Genomic DNA, 22,065 nt, shown 5'->3' with positions numbered 1-22,065 from the left:
GGATAGGGGGAGAAGCGCAGGCTGCCCACGAGGAAAAGAGTGACCAGCCTGCGAGCGACAGTGAGTGAAGGGGAGACGGTGTCGGTGTGGGTGGCGGAAGGTTCTGGAACTGGGTGTGATTCCTGATCTCCACTAATCCCCCAGGGGCCCCGGGTGAGGAGGGGCTTCTCCTCTGTGAACCTCAGCTCCCTCCTTGGTGAGGCTGGGGTGCCACAAGTGTGGAACAAAGCAATGGCGGCCAGGAGGGGCTTGGTGGGTGTGAGGCCCGGGGGTCAACCTCGAACCCTCTGCCACAGCTCTGGGCTGACTGGGACCCCTGTCTGGGCTGCCAGGTGGGCATGATCCGAGGGAAGGGGTCTTTTGGGGCCAGAAGACCAGGGCCGGAGGCTGGGCGAGCTCCAGCTGCCCTCCCAAGGGCTGCGCCCTGAGGGGAGGGGCCTCTCTCCCCGCTGTCGTCCCGGGCTCTAAAGATGACAGAGGGCTGGCCGCCCTGCAGCCTCTGTCAGGCCTGGCGTTTCACAGCCATCATGGCCTGTGACTTACGGCGCAGAAAGCCATGATTTATGTGACGCAGTGCAGGGCGCCTGGGCCCGTTCGTCCCGTCTGTAATGAAGTGTCTGGCAGGAGGAGAGGCAGCGCTTAGCGGACGGCTGTTGGGGTGTAAGGCGGGGCTGGGGGGGACTTGGAGGCCATCCATCACCCTCTCTCTCCCCTAGAGGCTGTACAGAATTTTGCTGAACTGGCTGGACAGAGTTGAATCTGTCACTCCTGGCAGAAACCACCCAAGAGCTGAACTTGGCCTTCAACAGAGGCAGCGAAGAAAGAGGGAGGAACGTGAAGACTGACCCAGGAGGCGTGAGGCATGTTCTGCTCCGCCCGGGACAGGGTGCCTGGCCAGGCAGCACCACCCTGTACTAGCCGTCGCTGGGTGCCGCCCTGTGCACGAGTTTTATTGTCTCAGTAACCCGCACGGCGCTGGCCCCGTTTTACAGATGAGGAGACTAAGGGTCAGGGAGGTGGGGCTGGACTTCTCACGCAGGTCTGATTCCAGGGCCCGCTTGCTCCATCAGCTGCCTGTCCCACCGCAGAGAGAAGCGACCCGGGCTATTAATTCCGCTTCCCAAGGAGCCGGCGCCCAGATCCTTGTCTGGATCTCTGCTGTCGCATCTTTCGGTGGTGGTAAGAGGTGCTGTTAGGCTTTCCCTTTAGGTGGGCGAAAATATCTGTTTACCCTGCAATGGAGCAGTTTCCCCAGGCAAGTCTCTAACTAGCTAAATGGCTTGTCCTGTCTCTGTCAGCTGGGAAGACGCCCACTGCGACACGTGAGCCAGTCTGCAGGGACACGTTGAAGCAGCACTCTCACCTGTCACATGCCCACACAGAGCGCCATCAGCCGGGACCGGGGACGCGGGGCCAGCTCGGGTGATGGCGGCCAGGCATGGCTCCTGTGCCAGGAGGCTGGCCCCTCCCAGAGAGACGGCAGGGCTTTCAGGGCACTGGACTCTAGACCTCCGAGGGAGGTTACCCTTACGCTGCGTCAAAAGGGTGCGCGAGGGTCTCGGTCCACCCAGTCCTCGGCGGGTCAACAGGGAGCTGTCACGGGACCCTCTCAGCCATGCAGGGGCTCCCCCGGGGGAGAATGCTGGAATGGACCCTAGTCTCAGGCAGTGGCTTGGTCCAGCCCCTCATCCTGGTCACACAGAGCTGCTCCATAGGGGTCTTCGTAGAGTACGGGGGTGCGCAGAGCCGGCGTGAGCCCACAGGGACGGCGTGGAGGGGGGAGCGAGGAGACCACACCCGCTCAACCTTTGCCCCCGCCGATGCTGACCATGGTGGGGCCGGCGGGGCTCTGACCCTGGCTGGCTGGGCAGTGGCGGGTGGGCTCTTCCAGCTTGGAGATGATCTCGGGAAGGGGCTGCAGATTCCACTCACCCTGCAAGGAAGGGACCAGGAGATAAACTGAGGCTGGAGGGGTGAAGCGGAGGCCACCTCCCCAGGCCCTTTTCCCAATGACCTCTTTCCCTTAAACTCACCTTGTCCCAAACCAACCCCCCATTGCTACTTGGGGGTCCTCAGCCGGAAGTCATCCTAGGCCCCCATCTGCCTCCTTGGCCGCCCCTCACTTCCTTCAGAGAAGCAGTCAGAAGCCCTGGGCACAGGCTGAGTTTTTAGCGATCCCCACCCCCCGCCCCATGACAAGGCTGCATCAAAGGGCACATTTTAACCGCATCAGACGTCTGCCCTAAACGACTCTCTGACGCGCCGTTATGAGGCCCGCCCTTGGTGCCGGGAATGTTTGATTTATAGCAATTAATCCAGCTCCCAAATGCCTCCAGAAAACCTGCCTTCCAGACTTGCAGGCTGCAGAGCCCTCCACGCCTAACTCAGGACCAGCCTTGGCCTCAGACAGGCGCTGGCCCGGGGAACACATGAGATGCCTTTGAATCTCAGCGGGTCTCAGATAAGGAGAGAAACCAGCCTGCAGCTTCAGACTGTATGGTTTCTCACCTGCCCCTCCCTAAGCACTTTATTTTTAGACTCCGGGGGAGTTTGCTGGCGGCCTGCTCATACCACCAAGATTAGTCCCGTGATGTGACGGCATCAGAGAGCGGGTAGCGCCCTTCTGGGGTGGCTGTCGGTTTCTCCCTCTGCAGACCGTCAGCTGTCTGTCTGGGCCCGTCTGTCACCACCAGATTACTCAACTGTTTTGTGTGAGTGCGTCTCGCCAGCTCCTTGGGGTGGAGCCCTGTCACCCACGCCGGGGTCCTCTGAGGGGCCTGGGGCACTAAGGGGTGGGCAGCCGCAGAACTTGCTGCTGGGGGTTGGGAAGGGGCTACGGTGTTCCCAAGGGCGGCGGCTGGCGTGCCCCTGACACACACACACACACACACACACACACACACACAGGGCAGGCATACCTGGAAGCGGACAGCCGAGGACTTGTTGCAGTGCATGGAGATGGGGGCAAAGCTGTACAGAGCCTTGAGCACTTGGCGGTTGAAGGAGTTCCAGGGCACAGAGGCAAACTGCTCAGGGACAGAGGCTTGAGGGCAGGTGCAGACTTCCTCGCTGTTGAACCTTGTTGGGGGAAGAAACAGCCCAGAGTAGGGTATGGCAGAGGGGAGGGGAGCCCAGCAGGGCAAGTGACGCCTCCCTGTAGATGGGTGGGGTCCCCAGAGTAGCTCTCAGGCCACCAGCCTCCTAACATACTGCCTTGGCCCTGACTCCCTGCTGGCAATGGCTAATAGGTTCATCTCTTCTGCCAGCTTGGATCAGTAGGGAATGGCTGCTCCAAGGCTGGGTGGAGGGGGCTTCTCAGGCCAAGTCCAGACTCACTAGGAAACAAGTGCAGAGATCGATTAGTGATGCCTGCCACAGACACCTCAAGGGGGAGTGGAGACATGGTTGCCACATTTGTGCTCCCCCTCCTCCTGGATTCCTCGCTTTCGCCCAGCTGCCTAACAGGGCCTGGGGGGTTCTGGGTTGGGGTTCCCCTGCCATGCCCAGGGATGGGAGGCACAGCAGACGTGCTCCCCTGGAGCCATCACCTGTTCACAAGGTGGAAATACTTCTGCAGGAAGCCGGGGTCCACGGCACTCTTGCAGAGCTCCAGCTGCGTCAGGGGGTAGTAGTGCACGTAGTTGACGCACATCTCCTCCAGGATCCCGAAGCCCCCCTGCGGGACGGAGATGACGCCCGTCAGCAGCGGCGCTTTACTCTGGGATGCTGCCGCTCGACATCTCATATATTCACTGCATTCGTGCATTCATTCGTTCCCTCACCACGCGGTGCCACACCATGTTCTGAGCGAGCAAAGTCCCTGCCCTCTTGGGATTCCCAGCCTTTGCAGGTGAGACCAATAGCAAACAAGTCAGCCAGTACGCTCGTCTCGGGTGGTGGTAAGTGTTGTGAGGAATCAAACTACAACGGAGGCACCCGAGAGGGGTATTAGTGTACCCATTTTATGGATGCAGAAACTGAGTCCCAGGGAGGGTAAAGGGCAAGGCCTGAGTGGATGCAGGCTCCCGACCTTGGCTGGGGAGCTGTCCCCTCAGTCTGCGGTGTGAGCCTGGGGACTGGGGACAGCAGGGGAGGCCTCCCCTCACAGAAGACCCCGCATGGCCACCCGTCATTTCCAGAACTCAGCTCTGGGAGGAGCAGGGGCTGCAGAAGAGGCGCCGGTGACTAGAGGCTGTCACAAGCCACCCAGGGAAACCTGTGGCTTTGTCATCCTGGGAGGGAGCAGAGTGCCACCAGCTTTAAGCCCCTGGCCAGGTCCCTGCTCTCAGAGCCGCTGAACGTGGAGCCCAGACCCAGGAAGAGGAGGAACCTGGCAGCAGAGGGGCCAGGCTGGAGGGAGCAGAGGTCCGCCTGGCAGCGGCTCAGACCCCAGCAGGGCAGGGGCAGGTTTGGGTGCATGGCCCCGGCCCACCTTTGCCTTGCCCAGGCTCCCAGCTCTTTGTGAACAATGGAGTGGGCCTGGGTGGGGTGGGGGGGTTATTTGGCTGGTGGGAAAGTTTGAGGGGAGAAAGGCATCTGCTTCTTTATGGCAGAACAAAAGCACCGTAAAAAGCCCAGCTGAGGGCTCACGCCAGGCAGTGGACAGGGAGCCTGGGCAGCTCTGCTCAAGGATGACTGTTTAAAAAGGAAATTCCCCAGGAGCCGCTGCCCCGCTCCTGAGCGGCACCTCGGGGGAGGGTTTCACCTGTATTGTTCCCTGGTTCTGACCCCCCATTTCCCAAGGCCTCTGGGCCGTCCTGTCCTGGCCTGAGATCACGAAGATAACCTCCCTCCTGGAATTCCACAGATTCCTGTACCTCCTACTACTGCTTGTCTCAGACATCAAAAGAGAGAGAGTCCCGACCCTCTGCGGGCTGTGCTCAGGAAGCCCTCCCTTTGTCTCCACCCTGGGCTGGAAATCACATTTCAGGCCCGGGGCTGTCAGAGTGTGGGAAGGCCCTGCTGCCCTCCGCTGTCATCCCGCCTGGTGACGGGGCCACCTCCCCGAGGAGGGTGCGGGGCGGTGGCCTGAAGCCCTCAGGAACACTCACGTGGCCAGAACATCCCTGGACGTGACACCATTTCTCCCGGATGAGGTCGGGTGGGGCAGGGAGCATGGCCCTCGCAGAAGCAGCACGGAGCAGGGCTTGGCCTGGGGGGCTCCCCTTCACCGTTCACCGGCTGGATGCCAAGCAGGTGCCTGACGTCTCCCACCCTCAGCCCCAGTGGCCTCGCCCACAGAGTAGGAGATGCTGCGGTCCTGCCTGGGGCGTTGTTCAGCTCATAGACTCCCTACCGAGAGGCAGCACGTGCAGTGTTGGCGCCTGGACCAGCCCTGCTCCCTGCCAGCTGGGTGCCCCCAGTTGCTCCATCTCACTGTTTCCTGGGACAGCTGCCTCAGAGGGTCCTGGCCAAGCTTCAAGCGTTCCTACGCACAGACAGGCTGTGTCATTACAGCAAGTCCTCCGCGTGGAGAAGGGTTAGGGTTAGGAGGCGCTCCACGTTAGCGGCTGTGTGATGTGCTGAGCCCCCCCTTGCAGTCTCATAAAGAAGGTGCTAGCGGGCTTCCCTGGTGGCGCAGTGGTTGAGAGTCCGCCTGCCGATGCAGGGGACGCGGGTTCGTGCCCCGGTCCGGGAAGATCCCACATGCCACATAGTGGCTGGGCCCGTGAGCCATGGCCGCTGAGCCTGCGCGTCCGGAGCCTGTGCTCCGCAACGGGAGAGGCCACAACAGTGAGAGGTCCGCGTACCACCAAAAAAAAAGGTGCTGGGGTTTAGGGCAGGGATGTGTGCCTGCAAAGCTCTCCTGCCCCCGCCACCAAGTTTGTGACCACAGACCCAGAGCAGTTGTCACCTTAAATCCAGACGGAGGGAGGGGTCACGAGGCAGGAAATTTACAGGCACACGGCCCGGGGCTAAATGCCTGTTCAGCCCTGGTTGTCAGGTGTGTGACTTTCAGCAAGTGTCTCCCCTCTCTGAGCCTCAGTTTCTCACCCATGAAAACAGAGACGAGGATTCCTACCTTGGAGACTGGTGTGAACCCTAAATAAGAGGTGGAAACACCCCAGTGTCCATCCACGCGTGAATGGCAAACAACTGTGGTCCATCCACACGATGGAGTCTTATTCAGCCAGAAAGAGGAGTGAGGCACCGACTCACACCACGGCTTGGATGAAGCTTGAAAACACGATGCTGAGTGAAAAAAACCCGTCACAAAAGGGCACAGATTATACCATTCCGTGGAGCTGAAAGTCCAGAATCGGTAAACCCACAGAGACAGAAAGGAGATCAGTTATTGCTTGGGGCTGAGGGTATGGGGCTGAAGGATTTTGGCTTCCTTTTGGGGGCAGGAAATGTTCTAAAATTGACTGCGGTGACGGTTGCACGTAGCAAAGATTCTAAATGTCATTGAATCGCACACTTGAAGTGGGTGAATTGTACAGCGTGTGAATTATATCTCAACAAAGCTGTCTTAAAGGAAACTAAATGGGACAGAGAGTAGACGTTCAAGGAACGTCAGCTGAATGAAGAGACAGAGCAGTCGCGGGTGCAGACCAGAGTTCCTGGGGAGGGGAGGGGACCGCGCAGGCTGGGACGCAACACCAGGTCTGGTGCACTCGGAACCTCGTGATTCCCGGGGTGATTCCTGGGACCTACGCTGACTATCGAGACAGTCAGAGACTCTGTCAGCAAGGGGTCAGCGTGCTCGGGCGGTCTTGGTCTGTGCCTGTTGACCCGGCACGATTGTTAACAGGGTCGCCCTTTGTTCTCAGAGGTGCCCCAGCTGTTCGATTCGTCACGTGACCACCTCTCTGTTGGTGCCGCCTGCACACCTAGCCCTGGACAGGTCCTCCTCCTGGGCTGCCCACAGCCCAGCCCAGGTGAACCCGTGCCCCATCCCTCCGGAGCAGAGTCGACTACCTTTACACGGGATTGTCTTAGCGTGAAGCCCAAAAGGGGACAGCGTAACAATGAACGTCTCTGTAGCCCCTTTATTTTTGCTGATTAACAGTGTGTTAGAAAAGTGGCTGCAGGTTTGTTACCAAAGGTGTGAGAATGACCTTTGTCCTCTGCCTGCCTGCCCGCCTCCCCTCTGCCTGGCCCTCCCAGCCTCTCCCCCTCCTTGGTCTCTGTCTGACAATCGCCTCTCTTGGCCCTGCTCCCAACACTTCCACCGCGTCTTTAGTTTTATCCCAACTCTGCTTGTCGCTGGTGGCAGGCCTGTCTCCTTGGGGGCGGGGAGCGACCTCACGGCTGTGGCCGCTCCCCAGCACCGGCTCTAGTGTTGATATTTATTGCCGTGGCGCTCTACCTAGGGCAGCCGTCAGAATAACCCAGAGAGCTTGTTAAACCTCGGGTCGCGGTGTCACCACCCAAATTCCAGCTCCAGCTCGATAGGTCTGGGGAGGAACCGATGAGTTCACCATCGGTTTCTTTTACCAAGGTCCCAGGGGACGCTGACGTTGCTGGTACAGGGACCACACCCTGAGAGCCACTGGTTGACTGAACGAATGAAGGAGGGGCAGCCCTGCCCTCTGGTCTAGAGGAGATAAGACTTGTCCACGTGCTCTGCAGCAGATGGCAAGAAGCCAGGTGACTTACCACGGTGGCCAGCTTCCTGTCTCCCGTGTTGTATGTGCAGGAAGTGATGAGCACGTCTCCCTGAGGACCAAGTCGACAAAGGCCCGTCAGCACCGGCCCGCGTCGGGTACCAGGTGCTCTGGGCCCGTCCCACCTGGCGCCTGACTGCGGTAGTCAATCCGCTACTGAGGAGGCCAGCAGTGGGCCCAGGGTACCCACACAGGAGGGTCCCTCTCTGAGTGTCCCCGGGGGGTGATTACTCGTCGGCCTCTGTGGCCCCTCCTACATGGGACAGAGCCGGCTGGTGGTTGCCTGGGGCTGGAGGGACCCACGGTGACCCCCATGCCCTCATCTCTCCCTAAAGCTCTCGGGTCTGCGGTCAGCTGATCAGGCGGGAGGATGCTTGTCACCCCAAGTGCAGTCTGGTCCCGGCCCCTCTGCGGCCCCTCCGTGCAGTCCCGGTGAGTCTCACGGTGGGGCAGCCCCAGCCCCTGTCCTGCATGGACCTGGCTCTGGAAGGCCTTCCCCAGCCTCTGCCCTCCCCCATTGCTTCCTGTCCCTCCCCGCTGGGGACGGCACTCCTGGCACTCCTGGCCCCCCGTCCCTAACCGGGCACTCACCGGGTGGACGGACACGACCTTCTTCAACATGCGGATCTCCTGGGGTGGGCAGAGTTGGGGGGAGGGGAGGGGCAGAGAGGGGGAGGGGCAGAATAGGGGGGAGGGGGAGACTTCAGAGTACTGCAGACACAGCCCCCCCCATTCCTCTGTGGGAAGCCAGGACTGGCTAAGTTTGGCCTCTGGTCAGGAACAGATTAGGACAAGAAGGTGGTCATCTAAGATGGATGTTACCATCAAGCTGCCAGGGTCCCCCGAATCCCGCAGTCGGCCACACGCCAGGATCCCCCACTGGAGTCCCTCCCCCAGATGAAATCCGCAAGAGGAACCGGCTGGCTGTGTGTACTCCTCGGGTGTCTGGGCTGGCCCAGGAGAGGGGGCCCCGGAATGGGGACGTTTCTATGGCCGTCGGGAGAGAGAGGGTCGGACAGCCCACAGCCATGCCCTGCGCGGGCCAGCAGGGTGGGGCGGGGCGGGGAAGGGGTGCGGGGTGGTGGGCCCTACCTGGAAGTGAGGGCTGTAGTGGTTGTCTCTGTTCACAATCTCCTTCTCGCGGCCATCCCGGGCCAGCACCGTGACCACCTTCCTGCCCGTCAGGTGCGTGTGGAGTTGAGAGGCGAAGATGTGGATTCCGGAAGGAGGCAGAGCCTGCGGGGATGGGGGGGGCGTCAGGGTCTGGCCACGTGGTTGTCTGCACCCCCAGGGCCACAGAACGGCCATGTGAGTACTTCCCTGGACCGTTTGTATCACCCAGGCCCTTCCTTCTCCCGGATCGGTGAAACCCCCCATCAGAAAACTCAGTAGAGGGACGTCCCTGGCGGTCCAGTGGTTCAGAATCTGCCTTCCAAGGCAGGGGACGCAGGTTCAACCTCTGGTTGGGGGACTAATATCCCACATGCCTCGGGGCAGCTAAGCCCGCGCGCCGCAACTGGAGAGAAGCCCGAGGCTCATCCGGCTGCCGACGGCTTCCCTTTGGGTCCTCTCTTGAGCCCCCGAAGGCTGGTCGGTTCGTTCTGCCTCTATTCCACAGACTCTAGGGTCCTCACGTCCGGCGGATGACGTGGGACAGCAGTGCCGGCCGTCCTGTCCAGCCTCTGCCAGCCTCCAGCACTGGCAGGTCCCCAGCTGCCCTCGGCACGACCTCCCTTCATCTGCGTGAGAGCCAGGCCGCTGTTCCCTGCCGTCACCGTCACCTGGTGCTACAGCCGTGGTGTGACCGTGAAGCTGCAGGCGGGCAGCACGGAGGAAACAGGCCAGCCCTCACATCACCACCAGGGCAGACGGCCATTTTCCAGATGTTCCTCTTGCGTTAACATTCACTTGATTTAGACAGAACGTTTCCTAAAACGGATTACACACGTCCAGCGTTTTCTACTCGACGTGGTCATCTCCCTGGCAACACACCGCCGTGTTCGTCCACCCCATCGGCTGCTCCGGGAGGTCCTGGTGCCCTCGCCCCGTCACTGAGCGACCCCAGGCTGCTGCACTTCCGCACGTCACCCGATTTCACGTTTGTGCTTCTATCTTGTTCTCCTCCAGCTACTGTCCCCTGCCCTCGTCATTATGAGGACTGGGAAACCTTGTGGCCACATTTGTGACCATTGGGGCCAGGCCTGGGAGCACCTGCTGAACAATGGGGCCCTGAGTTTCTCCCGTCTGGTCCGCAGAGGCCGACCACTGGCCCAGAGCCGTGGGTGTGTGACAGGTGCAGGGGGATTGCCGTCCTGGGGCCTGTGGTCCAAAACACTGTGCTTCTTCTTGGCTGGTCTTGGGTGAGGGTACCTAGACCAGGCCAGACTTCCGACTGCAGAAATCACGCCCCTCGGAGGTCTGCTAACGGAGATGAGATCCGCCACTCTGCCGGAGGCCCTTCCATGAGAGTCCACAGAAATGCGATTTTCACAAAGAATGTACCATTTAAAGGGGAACAAGAAAACGGAGTTATTTTTATTTGGGGCTGTAAAGTATTTAGAGACTCTGGTGAGAGAAGGCAGGGCTGCATTCCCAGGCCGGTGACAGGCATATTCTCAAGGTCAGCGGGTCAGCATGACCCGTGTACCCCTGGCAAAGGCCAGTCACTCGGCCTGGGGCCCCTCTATGCCGGTGAGTCTGCAGCCCCAGCTCCAGGCTCCGGCCACAGAGACTTGCACACGGCAAGGTGTCACCACGTTCTGGGGACACGGGAAAGTGTCAGATGCTGCTGTGGTTACGGTCTGTCCCCCCTGGTCTCAGATAAGAGCTGACCCACCGTGGATGCAGACGAGGCCAGTGCAGTCTGACAGCTCTGTCCCTTCAGTTCGAGGGCCCTTTGCTTGCCTAAGACTTGGAGGCTCAGGGAGCTCCCCGGGGAATCCATTCACTGGGAAGACAGATCCGCATATAAACCGCATCACAAGGCAGGCTGCTGTGAGAAGTCAGAGAGACCCCTGTTTGACTCCTCACTCTGCAACCAGAGGCACTGTGGCCCCGGCAAGCCTCAGTCTCCCCATCTGTGAAGTGGGGACGCTAACACTCACCTTGCAGGTCATCGTGAGAAGCAAAGGTACCACATGGGAGAGAGTGTTTGCAGCGTTCCCAACAGACCATGCCGTTAACACCCACCATATAAGGAACTTCTGGTTTCTTTTACTATTGGTTTCTACCAGTAGTAAGACAGACAACCCACTAGAAACACTGGACAACGTTATGAACAGATATTCGCAGAAAGGAAGGGCAAATGGCCAAGAAACGGGTGCAAACACCCTCAACTTCTACAAATGGGGAAATTCAAAGTGAACGACAGTGATGTTCTTCTCCCAAGTGATTGAGAAAATATTTTAAGCATTGATAATACGGTGGGTCAGGAAGTCTGGGGCACCAGGCACCCTCTGGTACTGTGGGGGGAAGAAGCCCCAGAACGGGCTTTCTGGGGGGCTTTTTGCCAGATTTATTCAAATGAAAGCTCACATCCCCGTGCGCGGCAATTCCACCTCTAGATACACCCGACACACGTTCCCCGCGGGCACAGAATTTCCCTGAGGGCTTCTTCCCGTCAGTGGAAAGTTGACAGCAGCCTGGATACTGGTGACGAGGGGACAGTTCGGCACAGGCCGGGACTGGGGGAGGCCGGGGAGAACCGAGGGCCCAGAATTTGGGGAGTCACTTCCGCTCCTCCCGAAGCTCGGTCCCTCCACCTGCCCCCGAGTCTAAGCGTTACCTGTTCCACACCTGCCCTCGCACAGCAGCCCTGGGCGTCAGGGCTCCCTTGTGTCCTGCGCCCCAGGCACCTCGCTGGCCTCACCTGGTCCGGCGCCAGTGAAGTTCCCACTGAATCCGTGCTGTGCGTCGGTTAAAGGGCGTCACAGACAAACGTTCATTCTTCAGTTTGTTTTTAAACATGCCGCATGTAAGGGCTTGTAGAAACAGGTGGGGGAAAAGTCCGAAGGGGCACCAGAGATCCAGCAACTGGCTACCTTGGGGAGGGGGAGAGGCTGCCGGGACCCAGGGGTGTTAGCTGCACTGCCTCCGTTTCTCATGGTGAATGTGTTGTCTAACTAATTCATAGGACGAGCGTGTATTTTAAACACTGGTTCAGGTTTGGACTAAGCGGGAGCCAATTATTACTGGAGAGGAAGGTGCAGACGCACGCCGGCCGGCGGGACGGCTCCTGGGCGTCCAGAGGAGGTGGGGGGGGGGCGCTGGTGGAGCTGCAGGGTGGGGAAAGCAAAGCCACAAGCCGCCGACCTCGGCCCCCACCCTCGGGGCCTCAGCAGGGCAAGCAGGGCGGTGCCAGGCCCAGCCCCATGTCCGGCCCACTCACCAGCTGGGTGCACTTGTCCGTGCAGTAGCCGGTGAGGACGAAGCCCGTCTCCTGCGGGGGGATGGCCATCACAGGCGTGTACACCAGGCCCAGCTCCATGATGCCCGCGTCGAAGCGCCGCAGCGTGGCCGTGTAGTACAGGCGGATGCCCGAGGAGTCGCGCCGGCCTGGGAGGAGGAGGCACGGAGGTGAGCGGGGCCCCTCGCCCCTCGCCCCGCCTGGCACACGGACCCCCCCAGCCACCCTCAACCAGGAGGCACCAGTCACCCACACCCGCTCCCACCTGCATTTGTTCCCACACCTGTTTACCCCAGAGGAACGCCATGGTTACAAGGACCGATTCACCTGTGCAATTCCCACGTGCAAGGCAAGAGCCATTGTTTCCGCGGAAACGAGGTGAATGCATTGGAAAGACTTGATTAAGGCAACGAAAGAAAACCCAAAACCGTGCTGTTGGGCCGGGTGAGGTGCCTGCGGTGCATTCAGGAAGCTCGCCAACGCCCCGGAGGGCTTGGGAAGTGCTTTGATGTTCTTCCTGCTGGTTCCAAGGGCTCTGAGCTGGAACTGACCAGCAGGACACCTGTCGGTGAGGTTTGGGCAGAGAGCAGGGCGTGGCCGCTCTCACAGAGGAGCCTCGGCCCCATCGGGCAGGTGAGCGTGAGTCTGTGTGGTGAAGTCAGTAAGACGCATCTAAGGCACATCCTTCTTGTGGCCTCTCTCCCTCCTTCCTCCTTTGATTCCTGTCCTGCAGGGTTGACCCAGGGGCTGCGTATGCTGGGCGGACATCGCAGGAGAAACCTAAGCTGGAGCGTGGACCCCTGGAGCAGGGTCAGCGCTAAGGGTGCAGCCCCCCCGGCTCACACACCGTCCTGGGTCCCATCTGCTCAACAGTGTGCTGTGTGCTCTCAGGCAAGTTGCTGTCCCTCTCTGGGCTCGAAGTCAAGGACCTCTTCCAAAGAAGAATTTGGTGCTTCTGCCCATCATGTTCCAGCCACACCTGCCAGGTCTTCTTGTAGTCGGCAAATTGGAGAGTCTACGGCTCCCTGGGCAGCCTCGCAGTGATCATACGAAGCTGACGGATGGAGGTCTGGGGATGCCGGCACCCACAGGTCTCGAGTAATCCTTTCCCTGCCAGGAGTCAGTCAGCGAGGCCCTGGCATCTCGGGGCTAGTCCCATGGGAGAGGAGTAGGGGCTGGACATGGCCCATCCCCTCGGAATGGGCAGGAGAGCTGGGAGCTGGGCGGGGGAGCCCGTGTAACTGAAGAATCATCCTCCCGCGATGACAGACGGGGAAACTGAGGCCCGGAACCTGAGCTGAAGACCCTGCTCAAGATCGCAGGGCTGGGAAGTGGCCGAGCTGGGACCCCAGCCCAGGGCACCTTTGGGGGCAGGGCTGTCTCCCTGCTCAGCTGCTCTGAGGTAGAGCTGAGGACACACCGTCTTGCCTCTGCCTCCCTCCCTCCCTCCCTGCCCCGTTCTCCTCCTGCAATGTCCAGACTCAGCCTCTGTATCTCTGGGCTGATTACATCAGAGGATAATAATAAAAAGCGAGATGCAATTGGTTAAAATTCAGACGGGGATTAAATAGTGAAATAATTGTTGAATTTTGATATTTAGAGAAAAGAGACCGATCTCCAGATTTGCAAAGTGACAGGAGCATCCTTACATTTGGCAAAAGATCCATAAATACAAGCAGATAATCAGCAAGAGACAGACTTCCCTGATGCTTAAGGAGTTTTCAAAAATCCATTTGCTTTCAGGCTTTAAATGAGCAATAAATCCCGTGTCATGCTAAGGCCCAAGCTGACGTACACTCCTCTGTGTGCGCTGCAGATAATTCCAGCGGCGGCACAAAGTAATAGTGACGCAGCCGGGAAGAAGTCGCTGGTGGCTATTGGTTGAGCACAGCCCGGTGCCCGCACCCAGTTGGGAGCGTTACATGCACGAGCTTCCCCAGCCTCAGGACAGCTGAGGGAGGTCAGGAAGCAAGGGTAGGGGTCACCCACCCAGGGTCACGCAGCTAGGGAGACACAGGCTGGGACCTGGCCGGGAGCTGATGTCTAATCTCTCAGACCATTTCTGCCCCTCACTTACACAAATGAAAAATGTCATTTAAAAAAAGAGAGCGTGAGTGAGAGGAAGAGGGCTATGTGACAATATATGGCAGGAGATGCTGGTGAAACAGAGAGAGGGGAAAATGTTTTCCGTTTCGGATACAGTATCTGCTGGCAGCATCACCCTAAAGACTGACCCTGGTTGTTCCTCCTTCAGGCACAGGATGATGCAGCAGTCCCTGCTCTCTGCCCCCATCCCCTCCATTGCAGCCAGGCTGGACCCCCTGTCTCCCTTTCCCACCTCCGTGTCTGTGAACAGCACAGCCTATCCCTCCATCTGGAACGAAGCACCTGTCAGCTTCCCCTGTGAAAATGGTCCTGTCCTCCGAGGCCCAGGTCACAAGCCGCCATGATGCCGCCCAGGCCGTGTGGACCCTTCCTTTCATACTTTCTTGCACTTTGCTTGTGTCTCCCTCCTAAAAGGCCTTTGCACCTTTCTGGACCTAAGGTCTGGTGTGGTAAATTGGGGAATGAGACATGATCCTGCATCTCACAGGAGGGGGTCTTGTGGATTTCTGTCTGCCTAGTATAAATTCAACAGCGCGAAACAAACAAGAGCCACCCCTCCAGTGCCCAGGGCAGACATCGCTAATCAATCCCAGTACGGCCTTCAGCTGCCTTTCCAGCAGGGAGCTAGAGCTGCAGCTGAGGGTCAGTCAGAGGAGTCCCGGTGAGCAGAACCTGTTTGCCGCCCTAACACAGAGCACATGGAAATAAAATCCCATCGACACATTCACACTCCAGGCATGCGTTTGCTCTGTGGTGACAGGTTTTGAGAAGCAGGAGGGAAGTTCATAGCCAGAAACGCCCCCCAGTGAGCCAGGCACTCCCTTTGCCCTGAGGACAGTCCTGGGGCTGTGCCTCCCAATGGTCAAACCATTGGCGGCTGGGTTCTAGGCAGGGATCGTGTTGGCTCTGAAGTGGCCTGCATCCTGCCATCCTGCCATGTGCCCTGTCCTGGCCCAGCCTGTTCTGGGGACGGCAGAGCCACCTCTCATGGGTGCTGGAGAGTCACCCCTTTGGGGAGGGGAGGTCAGGGTTGGGGGGGCATCTCCTGGTCTGAGCAGCCTCACCGAAGTTAGATTTTCGGGGGAGACGGCACATGCGACTGCTCCGGCCTGTGACCTCCCTCCGTGGTCTGGGACCCCGTTGGTTGGCACACCTGATGCTAGCCTTCTGCTCTGTCGGGTGCCAATGAGGAAAGGGTGTGGGAGGAGGGGTGAGCTGTGTTTACTCAGATGGACCCGACATCTAAATGATTCCTTAAAGCTTCGGAATCAGACCCAGCTTGCCAGGTTCAAGTGTGGGCTCGACCACAGCGTGGCTGCACCACTGAGGCCACGGAGCCGGGTCAGACCAGACCTGCTGGCTCTCAATTCCTACTCGCTTCATGGTCCTGGAGGCATCCCGTTACCACTGGCTTAATTTGCTCTGCTGCAAAACAGGCACACAAGAAACCTCTACCTGCCTTTCCCAGGTGGTACCTGGGACAGCGTGGTGTTGGTGGCAGCTGTGTTTATGAAGGGGGAGGGGTGAAGATGCTGGGCCCCCACCGTGCGGATGAGCCAGCCGATGAGACTCTGCCTGGGGAGCCCACCGCAGGCCCAGGAGACGGGCCGTGAACAAGAGACAAGAGGCACGCAGGCCGCGGTGGGCCACGCGACAAGGAGGCTAGAGCTGGGGGGAGAGGGATGCGGTGCTAAGCCCCGCCAGCCCGGCTACCTTCCTAACTGGGTACGGCCACGCCCAGCATTCCTGAGGGGAGGACGGTAAGGCTGGAAGCACACCTCGGGGCTCCCTACCTTTTATCATCAGCGGGTTGTGGTAGTGGACTTCCAGGCGGAGAAATCTGGAGGACCCAGGGCCCCCGAAAGCAAGGCCGGCTTCCTCTGGGTAGTAAAAGGCCTGCAGGGAGCAGGGAGGGCAGGGTCAGGCCAGGCAGCCAGACTGGGGTGTCAAGAGAGGGGTCCCGGGGCGGTCAGGGCATACCCACCCACGTGCTGGGGCCTGAGCTGCAGTGAGTGCTGTTGGTGGGGCAGACAGATTAGGACTCTCCCCCTGATGGGCAGCTCACTACCAGCCCATGCAACGTTCCTATTAGACTCGGGGTCAGGGAGTGGGGAGAGCTCATGCCCCCAGGCGAGCCCACCGCCCAAGCCCCTCCTCTGAGCCGGTGGAGGAAGCTGCTGGAAGACCCTGGACACAGCCCAGGGAGGCCAGCCCCGGGACCACCCTGTGCACAGACCCCTCCAAGTCCAGTGGAACTTGATGGGGGAAATGAGAGCGATGCCCACGAGGAATGTTAGGTCGTGGGGCTCCTGCATTTTTACAGGAAAGTAACGGAGGCTGGAGAAGGCGTTCGTGGCTCAGAAGAGCCATGGGATTCCAGCAAAGCACAGGTGGTGGGGAGACGGGGTTATTCGGGGCCTGGGTGGCCCTGGGGGCCTCACTTCTGGGAGGCTCTCATGCATAACTGGGGGCCCCCTGGGGAGATGCTGGGAAGGGCACGCACCTTGGCGCCCAGGGCCCAGGCGGCCAGCACGTGGCGACAGTAGTTGAGCCGCTCCGGCTTCATCTTGGAGTCGCAGGGCCCGCTGAAGTGGGGGAAGCTCTCGAACTCGGCTGCGCACTGGAAGACCTCCATGTGGTGCACCAGGGCCTCGTTGCCCTCGGTGACGATGGGCTCGTACTGCGGGAGCAGAGCACCCACTGGACCTGGGACAGTGGACCCCGCCCGGCCACCTGCTCACCCCCACTGGTGGGGCTCTCACCCAGCAGCTCCCTTCCGTGGGCCTCTGCGTGCCCCTCTGTAAAATGGGAGGGTTGAGCCAGGTGATTTCCAGGGGTGCTTCTGGGGCTCAGGTTTGGGGGTGGAGCCACCAACCTGGAAGCAGGCAGAATCTGCCAGAAGCTCACGGTGAGCTCAGGAGCAAAGGGAAGGGGACCCAGCCAGTCATCTCCCGATAAGGGGGCTGGGGGACAGGAAGGCCGCCGTCCTCGTGTGAACGTGGCTGCACAGACACACGGAGACTGCCCGAGGCAAGGCTGAGCCTAGGGGGCAGGTGCAGCCCTGAGGCGGGCCCACCACTTCCTGCTGTGTGACTTTGGGAACTCACACTACCTCTCTGGGCTGCACGTCCTCGAATGGAAATAAGAGTGATAATATCTAGCACTACGTGTATCGTATTGTGGTGATGGAGGGAGTAAACCACTTCCTCTTTCCCCCGGGCCAGGCAAAGAAGGGACATTCAACAGCTACTGTCGTTACTGTTGTACCTCCAGGAAGGTGTTTAGAGCCATTGAGCTCTGAGTTGAGCTGTTATTTCATGAAGGAGGAGGGTGTCCTGACGGACAGATAAATAGCTAGACAGCAGTTCCAGTCCCAAGATAAGATGCAAAAATCAATACATCAGTTGCCTTTGGTCCAGGCTGGGAAGCTGGGGTGCAGCAGCCCTGGGAGGGTGGGGAGTGAGCAGGGTGACGGGGGGCGGGGCAGAGCACACTTGTGGCTGCAGAAAGTTCGGACCCTGCCTGGGGTCCACACCACAGAGGTCACTGGTCCCAGCAGGACCATGGACAGCTCCCCGGGGCGGGACACCTCCGAGGCCCCAGGTGGGAGGCAGAGCTGGGATAGGGCTGGGCCCACGTACCATGACGATGTGGTGCCGAGGGAAGCCGTCGGGGAGCTCGGTGATGTGGCACCAGTACGTGGTTTCCCGGCCGGGGACCAGGACGTCGGGGGCGCGGACCTCCATGGTGCGCACGTCTGAGGGCAGGGCCGGGATGGAGATGTTGGGCTTCAGCAGCTGCACCCGCTGCAGCCCCGTCTGCAGGCTGGAGACGTTGATGGCCTCCAGCGACTGGAACGGCTCCTCCAGGATGCCGTACACCAGGTGGACGGTGCCGTCCTGCAGGCGAGACAGGGCCCGGCACTCATCCACTCACACCCCCAGAGCTGGGCTCCTGGTGACCGGGGAGATGCCACGTCCCTACCCACCCTCGCCTGGCTGGTGACATGCCCGATTCTCACCTCTCTGAAGGAGGGGAGCTTTGAGGCTCTGTGTGGACCTGGCTGGGAGTCAATCCAAGGCCGGCCGCCCCCAGAGCCCGCGGTTTGCACCAGCCACTAGTACATGTTGTCTCCCTAAATTCCTTCCATCTACATTTGCTTAGCGTCCATTCAACCAACCATTGCTGGGTCGCTGTGAACCAGGCCGGCTGGCTCACCTGGGACATGTGTTCCCTCCACCACCCCCAGGGTCACTGGGGACAGGGCTGTTCTCTGCACAGGTGTCTCAGAGCTCCAGGCAGGAGGCTTCCCCACATCCAGGCTGGAGGCTCTGAGCTGAGCACACCTTGGCACCAGACGCCATGCAAAGTTCCGGGAGAGGGTCCTCTGCCTGCCCTTGCCCTTGTCCGTGGGGAAGGTGAGCCAGCAGGGTAAGGACTCAGACCTCCTTCTGGAAGGGCACTCCTTCTGGCTCCAGCTCTGTCCCCTCTCTGCCGTGTGTCCCTGGGCGAGTCCTCCCCTGTCTGGCCTCAGTTTCCTCGTGTAGCACTGGGCCAGCCCATGTCGCTGACGCATCATAAAGATAACACAGACTTTGGGTGTCAAGGTGCCTTGGAAAGTGGAGAGGATTTTGCCTTCAGGAGGGAACTGGCTTGTTTTTCCCTAAGGGTCTAGGAGCAGCGTGAGAAGCCTAAGGATTTTTAGATCTGTTGCGGCTGTGAATTCCTAGACAGAGCAGGCCGAGCCTTACAGATCATCTAAGTCCCTTTTACAGACAGGTAAACTGAGGCCCAGAGGAGGAGGGGACCTGCCCGGAGCCTCACAGTCCGTTGGCCACAGAGCCAGTCTGGGAAACCAAGTCTCCTGGGCTCTTTCCAGAATTCTCCTGAAGATGCTGGACCAGGAAGAGAGAACTAGTCAGGAGGAAGACCACTCAGGTCCCTGTCTGAAAGCTTCGGGGCGAGACCAACATCTAGAAACACGTCAGCTACGTGTCAACCAAGAGCTGCTTGCTTGAGGGATCAGACGCCGATGGCAGAGCTGGTTTCTCCCCACCTGCCTTGTCCCCACCCAGCCGCCTCTGGAATCCATGCTCTCTGTGCACGGCCGGCCCAGGGATACCGCCCTGGTATGCGAGAGGGCTCCACGCAGCCCACGGTCTCCTGGGCAAGCGGGCTGCCACCCACCTCGATGAGGTAATCCTTGGGGTCACAGGTGCCAAAGGGCCTCTTGAACAGCAGGGACAGGCCTTCCCGGGTCCTCTGTGCCCGCAGCAGCTGGTAATCCTGCTGGGCGTCCAGATGGATCTGCCCCTTCTGGTCACTCCAGGCGTCCTGTAGAGGCAAGGGCGGGCTCGGAGCACAAGGGGCCGAGTTCAGCGTTGGCCGCCCGCGGTGCAGCCCCTGGACACAGCTCGCCCTGGGGCTCCTGGGGTTCTGCCCGGGGTGGGCGTCACGCCCACACTCGGTGTCTGCCTGAGACAGTGGAGTTGACCTCCAACCCCACTCTCTTCCTCTGTGCCCTTGACACACGGCCTCAAACGCCAGCCAGGACTCACTGGGGCTGGTTAGCCATGCAGGTTCCCAGACCTCTGGGTGGGACCCGGGAGCCTTAGACAAAGAATCGCCTTTGGTCTGTGGAGGGAGGGACCCTAACAGCACACGGAACCTCGGAGAGGGTTTGCCCACCCTGCACTTGCACTCCCCTGAGAGTGAGCCCGCCTGAAACGCCGCCCCCCCCAGCATCTTGCCCACCTCGCCCTAGTCTTAGCCTTGCCCGGAGAGGGTAAACCGAGGCCCAGGAGGAAACGGACCCGCTGCATTTCCCCAGGATGTCCGAGGGTGGTGGTTCTGGCCAAACCCTGCCCTCCCCTCTCCCTAGCTGTTTCCCTGGCACCAGGCTCTAGGGCTCGGCCACTCCGGGGCTCCAGGCCAGGGCCCGGAAAGCCGTCCACCTGGCAAGGAGGCTGTGAGGGAAACCCTGCCCCCGACCAGCAGGCCGCTATTCCAGTTCAGGAACAACACGGGACCACCAGTCCTTGGCCTTAGGATTTTCTTAAACCCTGCATTCAGGGCTGAAGCATGTTTTCCTCATTTCCTTGAGCAAAAAAGAAACCTGCCAAAGATTTTGCCACATTTTCCCTAGAGAAAAGCACAGTGGAGCTCGTGCTGGGGTGCACTGCTGATCTGCAGAAGGACTCGTTTTAAACAGAAGCAGAAAGTCAGCTCGTGAGCCTTCGGCTGGAAGTCTAGAATTAATTGTTGAACATATTTGCTAAAGGAGGAAAAACAAGTCTGACATTTGTTTGCATAGGAATTTGTTGTGCAAATTAATCCTGCCTGTGCTGGAGGACCGAGTGACCCCAGCTCTCCTGGCAGCCGGGGAAGCTGCTTCCGGGCTTGCCGGCTCCTCTGGGACGCGCTGCCCAGGTCTTTCTTGGCCGTGACCCGTAGCCACTGAGCATCCTGGTGGAGGAGAGGTGGGACAGCCCGGGGCCCAGGAGGCCCCACCCCGTCTGGCTGGTGGTCGGGCTCACCTACCCTCCCCTGGGAAGTATGCGGAGCTCCTTCCTTCCTGCAGAGTTGTGGCAGGGGTTGGACAGAGCACCACCGGCTTCCAGAAAGACCAGCTTGTGTGAACTCACACATCGCGAGAAGGTGGAGAGGGATGATTGTACCCACTCTGCAGATGAGGAACGCGAGGCCGGGGGCCTGTCCTGACCCCGGCTTGGAGCACCGCTGGATTCCCACACTTAATTGAAGGAAGAGCCCCTCTGCTCACAGATAAAGTGCCTCCTGACTTAAAAACTGTTTTAACCCTCCTGCGTCTGTTTCCATGAGAGTTGGGTTTGGTCCCCAGAGAGGTCAGGGTGGAAGAATGTTGGGTGGCGGCTCAGGGCAAGATGGCTAGGCTCCCCCAACCCAGAGGGCCTCCCTTCAGCTTGTCGAGGGCCCCCAAAACCTCTCTCCTTTGAAGGGAAACCTCCCCCCACCCCTTCTCCCTTTCTGGCAAGAATGGGGGTGAATTTCGGGCGTGGAGGGAAGCGCACGCCCTCAGCGTCCTGGCTTAACTCCACAGACGGTTCGTTCCACGCCCGGGTTGGGGGCCGGGGAATCTGCACCTGCTCAGGTTACCCACATGAGCCAGCACCGCATCCTTGGCAGTGGGCAGGCAGGCCAGCCACCGTGCTTGGCCGCGTGTGACCTCTGGGCGTTGTTCATGCGGGTGGGTACGTGGGGCCGCCCTCCCGAGGGCAGGGGCGGTGGAGGACGTGTGTTTATGTGGCGAGTGTGTCCTTCGTGTGCGGCTGTGCTCCTTGGGCACGCTGAGCTCTGTTATTTGGGGCGTGCAGTCAAGGACCGTGGAAGTCATCGATTTCCCATTTTGTCCTCACATCAGCATCCCCGAGATGCCCAAGCTTGGGACACAAGGGATGCTCAGAGTAAACGTGACCAGAGAGGCAGGAGGGAGACTTCCTTTGCCGGGTTAAGGACGGTGAGTGTAGAGGGAAAGGCAAGTTCAGGAGCACTGCGGAGGGAAGACTCACCCCAAAGTGGGCACTGTCCCCGTCGGTCCAGAGCACGACCAGGTCGGCGTTCTCCAACTCGCCACGGTCCGACATCCCAAACAGGACACCGGCCTTGAGCTCCCGCACCAGGAGCTGGAAGTGGACAGTCTCCTGCACGTAGCTGACATTCCACGACAGCTCCAGGGTCCCCTCGGGGTCCAGGGGGATGCGGTAGGGGAAGGGGCTCTCGGGGGGTGCCGAGCCCTGCAGTGCGGCCACCAGGATGACCAGGAAGACGGCCACCGCTGTGCCGTACATGGAGGCCGCCTCGCGCACGCTGGGGCTGGGGACCTGCATGGCTGGGTGAGCTTGGCCGCCCCACCTGGCCATTTATGTCTCGGCCCCGCAGGGGGTGGGCCCGGGCTCCACCGGTAAT

The 22,065-nt window shown here is 60.0% G+C and overlaps 1 protein-coding gene across 1 annotated transcript; it reads right to left on the bottom strand.

Annotated features, from left to right (window-relative positions):
- Nucleotides 1-1,801: 1,801 nt before the first annotated feature.
- DBH (dopamine beta-hydroxylase) lies at nucleotides 1,802-21,986 on the bottom strand. The gene is made up of 12 exons (XM_030838120.2): nucleotides 21,669-21,986; nucleotides 19,309-19,455; nucleotides 17,763-18,020; nucleotides 16,625-16,801; nucleotides 15,915-16,017; nucleotides 11,998-12,164; nucleotides 8,703-8,846; nucleotides 8,202-8,240; nucleotides 7,603-7,662; nucleotides 3,549-3,676; nucleotides 2,919-3,078; nucleotides 1,802-1,933 (listed from the first exon to the last, which is right to left on the bottom strand). Exons 1-12 carry the CDS (start codon nucleotides 21,984-21,986, stop codon nucleotides 1,802-1,804), a joined length of 1,833 nt encoding a protein of 610 aa, XP_030693980.1.
- Nucleotides 21,987-22,065: the final 79 nt, after the last annotated feature.

This window comes from Globicephala melas, chromosome 6 (assembly GCF_963455315.2).
Source record: "Globicephala melas chromosome 6, mGloMel1.2, whole genome shotgun sequence".
NCBI classification, from domain to species: domain Eukaryota; kingdom Metazoa; phylum Chordata; class Mammalia; order Artiodactyla; family Delphinidae; genus Globicephala; species Globicephala melas.
Note: the sequence above shows the minus strand (reverse complement) of the source record. Positions and strands in the feature narration are given on the sequence as shown.